Below are 4894 nucleotides of genomic sequence, written 5' to 3'. Positions count from 1 at the left end.
TTCTTTGGTTTCTTTTGACGCAAATTCTAAAATTATCTTATCGCTTTATTTAATAAGAATTTGTGCGTATTATCATTTCATTGCTTTTAATATTTACAATTTTTTTTATGTAAGATGATTTTATATAAAGGTTTGTAAAACGGATCTTTTAAATTACTAACTTTTCCTTTAAATGGGTTTTTAGTTATATTTGTGGCCTTTTAGATTTAGTTTGTCATAATTTAACATGTAGACTAGCAATTTGAAATGATCGTCACAATGTTCTTCATGACAAGAAGTATAGTGCACCTTCGATGTTGATTGAACATGCCTTAAGATAGCAAGAAGTGTATAGTATAGTGAGATAAATAGCGAGACAGCAGCAGGTAGAAACGGACCCAAATCTGATCATGCTACAAAGTTGACGACACCTCCGATGGGCGAGTCATATTAGAGAGTCCGTAAATTTCTAAAAAGCTACTCATATTAATAAAATATGATTTCTAAAGTACGTATATTAGGATTATAAAACTGAATGTTATAAATCTCCTTTATTGTAACACACCACGATAATTGAAGAGGTCCAGTGGTCCAGTGATAGGCTTAAATGACTAGTGCTGAAAGGGATTGGAAGTACTAATCATATTAGCAAAGTGCACTTTTTTTTATGGTCATCCATGTAAAAGAACTTCACAGTTAAGCGTGTTTGGCTGAGAGTAGTCTTAGGATGGGTGACCTCCTGGGAAAGGTTCTCGGGATGCGAATGAGTGGGGATAAAATGCGCTATAAAGGACCCGTATTGATCTGTGGGCCATGTACACAACCTGGTGAGCTATCATAAGTAACCGCTCCCGACCCTAGGTTTGGGCCGGGGTATTACAAGTGGTATCAGAGCAACTATGCGACTGTGTGGTATTGGGAGGCAGTTGTTATACGCTTCTGGAGGCAGTTGTTATACTCTCCATTGTGATCACCCACCTAGCGAGGGAGGATTCTAGGTTAGCGGTTATGCTCCCAGGCGCAACGAGGACGTTGCGTTTTCAAGTGGGGGTGATTGTAACAAACCACATTAATTGAAGAGGTCCAGTGATAGGCTTAAATGACTAGTGCTTAAAGGAATTGGAAGTACTAATCATATCAAAAAAGTGCACTTTCTTTTATGGTCATCCATGCAAAAGAACTCCATAGTTAAGCGTGCTTGGCTAAGAGTAGTCTTAGGATGGGTGACCTCCTGGGAAGGTTCCCGAGATGCGTATGAGCGATGATAAAATGCGCCATAAAGGACCCGTGTTAATCTTTGGGCCATATACCCAGCCTGGTGAGTTATCATAAATAACCGCTCCCGACCCTAGGTTTGGACCAGGGTGTTACACTTATCTCAAAATTAGAAAATATCACAATGCAAGGTCATGCAAAAAAGTTAGTACTCTAAACACAATACAAACATATTGATCCATATATATGGCCGACGGAAAACAAAATATCTCTCATAATATAGTATCATACCATATTCTTATCTCATCACTTATATGTATTTTTCGTTTATTGGGTTATATTTAAAACACTTACCCATCTTATTTTAAATAATAGGTCTTACAAAAACCGTCTTAACTTAAGACATTTTAAATCATTTCTAATATTTTTGCTTTATTTACATCGATTGCAAGTGTATCTTAATTTAAGACAATCTTAAACAATAATTTGATAGATAAAATTAAATAACAAGAGATATCCAAGTAGCCCTGGGGTAATCATCCAAAACAGTTAAAAAAAAGTGGCACCACATAAACTTGAAACGATGGAAAAACTACATACACGAGTACATAAGTTATCTCATTATCAATTTGCCAATGTATTTAAGTTGTTATAGTCTTATTAGAATTCATAGTTATAAAAATCCTATCTATCTATCTATATTATAATAATAGAACAAAAATCTCTAAACATTTCATTTCCGGCCTAAGTTTACATTGACTAAAAGATTGGATATAGATCCCATTATGCTAAAGTCAATGAAAACTAACCCTGCTTGCGTCCTTTTTATGTATCTTTATCAATTCTCATTCTTCCAATATCTCAATTCTCAAGCAATTAATAAAACTTCTAATCTTATCTTCCGTCGCAAAATTTTTAACTCATAAATCATAAAAAAAAATAATAAATTACATAAAATTTTATTCACATCATTTTGAACAAATATTGATTGATTTGGAACCTAACGTATTGTGAAATGATATATTTTGAGAACTTAATGTTGATTGTTGCATTATTCAAATAAATTTTATTTTAATTAATATGATATTTGATTAGTCACAAAATAATTTATAAAACGTTGATCAGCATAATAAATTATCACTTATTAGTTTTAATTAAAATTATATGTATTTTATTTTAAAATATTGAAGATAAACCTAAAAAAAATTAAATTTGAGAAAAATTAATTTATTTTTATTTATAAGTAAAAATATTAAAGTAACCAAAGTGGCTTGGGTGTAGTGGAGTTTGGGAGTGCCTCAAAGTGTTGCAATGGCAACGAATTAAGAGGTCCCGGGTTCGACTCCCTACACGGGAGTGCTGCGGTTATCTGTCATCCTAAAGGATGTCTTACATGGCACACGTGGTTTGCTGGTATTGCATGTGCCCGGGGGGATTCAACCCCTCGTCACAAAAAAAAAAAATATTAAATGTCATATATAAACTATGTTATTTTTCTTCAATTATAATAATTAAATTTTAAAACAGGCCGCGGGATACTACCTAGTATAGTTTAAAATCAGGCATAACCCGAGGATCGGGCATGAAATCAAGTAACTAAAATCACGACATCATCAATTGACCTGTATTCCTATAACGCAGCAGACTATAATCACGACATCATAATCGACCTGTATTTCTAGAACGCATCACACTATAATCACGACACACCATAATCGAAACAAACTGCATATCTAACCCTGCAAACAATGAAATCCGACAAAAATCGAAACAAATCCCCAATTTCATTTCCGGATCCAAAATCATCTATTAATGGCCCGAATCGCATATTGAAAACATCTAGCGGTTCTAAATTTACGGAGAAAAATAAAGGAAAATGAGGGTGAAAGAAGAAATTATTATTTAAGGAGATTGTGAGAAAAAATGGAGAGAGAAAATGGAGAGGATCCATTTCCCATTAAAACATCCAAAAACAAAACATAAACAACAAGATAATCAAAAACACTATTTCCTCAGCAAATCATCGGAAACAACCCTAAGTTGCTTCCTCTTTTTCGACTTAGCAATCTTCTTCAAAGTCTTCTGATTCGTAATCTTCTGAAACTTGGTACCAGTATTAAGAATATTCTCCTTCTTCTTCTTCTCTCTTTCCTCCTTCGCCTTCCTTTTCTCAACCTTGTGAGTCCTAATCTCTTCCTTAAGTTCCTCTTTCCGTTCCTTGAACGCCTTTTTCAACTCTCTCTCCCTATTCTTCACCTCCAACGACTTCGCCACGCGCGACACCGCAATCGCCGATGAACGGTGCTTCCGCGGCTGCTTCCACGTGCGTCCAGACACTTTTCCGGCGATCACGCCGTCGTATGTCGGGCGGCCGAATACAGGTTTGTTAGGATCGGTGGCGGAGGAGACAGCAGCGCGTTTAGGAGCGGGGTTGGTGAGGTGCGCGTCGGTGTCCATGTCGTCATCGATGTCCATTGTTGAGGGATTATTCTGAGCTTCACGCTTGCGTTTGTAAGTTTTGCTGCCGAATCCTTCGTCGAGGAATCGGAAATCGATCGTGCATGCCGACATTGATGAAGCTTGAGAGAGAGGGGGACGTTTAGGGAAGTTGCGGTGTGGTGAGATATGATTAAACCCTAGAAAGAGGGGTTAGGGTTTGAAAGTGTTGGCTTATTGTATTTATATAGTTTCAAATGGTTTATATTTATATAATCGCCGACAAATTATATTGGGTCGTCGACTTTTTTTTTTTTTGTTTGATTGTTTGTTTATTTGTTTTTTTTTTTTTTTAAATTATTTTTTTTATTGTTCTCGTTTTACTATCATTTTGGGATGGAGGCTTTGTTGTTGTTGTTCTCGTTTTACTCTTATGGATTTTAATACATTTTCGTAGTACGTTTTTTTTAATCGTCCCCTTACATTTTGCATGATATTTTCCATTTTTATACGCTTCATTGACTAAAAAAGCTCTCAATCAAATTCCCTCAACTAGTAACTACCCAACTTTGGGGGTGTTTGGCCAAGCTTTCTAAGTGCTTTTCTAATTGTAAAAGTAGAAGTTGGGTCAAACACTATAATTTAGGGAGATAAAAAGAGTCTGTTTTTAAAATAATGCTCAAAAATAAAATATTTGTCGTTTTGGGTCGGTTTTGAAAATATTTGTCAAAATGGTGTCCACGTAGGCTTGGGTTTCAAAACCTGAAATACGGAACAAACACGCCATTGACAATGGTGTGTTATAAGTTAGTAAGAAGGTCAGTCGTAAAATAAAATAAAAAGGCAAGACACGCCACTACGAATGGCGAGTTTTATCCAAGAAACACGCCAAAGCCATTGGCGTGTTTGTTCAGTTGCAATGAAAACCAAACAGTCCCTAATAGAGTATACTGCAACTTTTTCAATAAACCAAGTCAGTGTAAAAATCAACCATTCTCATCAGTTCATCCTCTCAACCACTTCATACCTCCATAAATCCTCCACTTCATACCTTCATCTACTGTTAACTTCCACAACAAACCAAAACATCTCACCTTTTCATAAATCCGGCCACCAGACCAAGTTGATGGCGATTGGAAATGGTGATTGATGTCGATTCGAAATGGTGATTGATGTCGATTCGAAATATTGATTGATATCGAGTTTGGGGATCCGAAAATTGGCAAGAGGAGAACGGTTGGTGGTTCGCTTGTGGTTGATTTAG

The 4894-nt window shown here is 35.9% G+C and overlaps 1 protein-coding gene across 1 annotated transcript; it reads right to left on the bottom strand.

Moving 5' to 3' along the window:
* Nucleotides 1-3071: 3071 nt before the first annotated feature.
* Nucleotides 3072-3876, bottom strand: LOC141626225 (uncharacterized). The gene has a single exon (XM_074440157.1). The coding sequence runs from the start codon at nucleotides 3763-3765 to the stop codon at nucleotides 3199-3201; it is 567 nt and encodes a 188-aa protein (XP_074296258.1). The 5' UTR covers nucleotides 3766-3876; the 3' UTR covers nucleotides 3072-3198.
* Between the last annotated feature and the right edge of the window lie 1018 nt (nucleotides 3877-4894).

This window comes from Silene latifolia, chromosome Y, assembly GCF_048544455.1.
Source record: "Silene latifolia isolate original U9 population chromosome Y, ASM4854445v1, whole genome shotgun sequence".
NCBI lineage: Eukaryota > Viridiplantae > Streptophyta > Magnoliopsida > Caryophyllales > Caryophyllaceae > Silene > Silene latifolia.
Note: the sequence above shows the minus strand (reverse complement) of the source record. Positions and strands in the feature narration are given on the sequence as shown.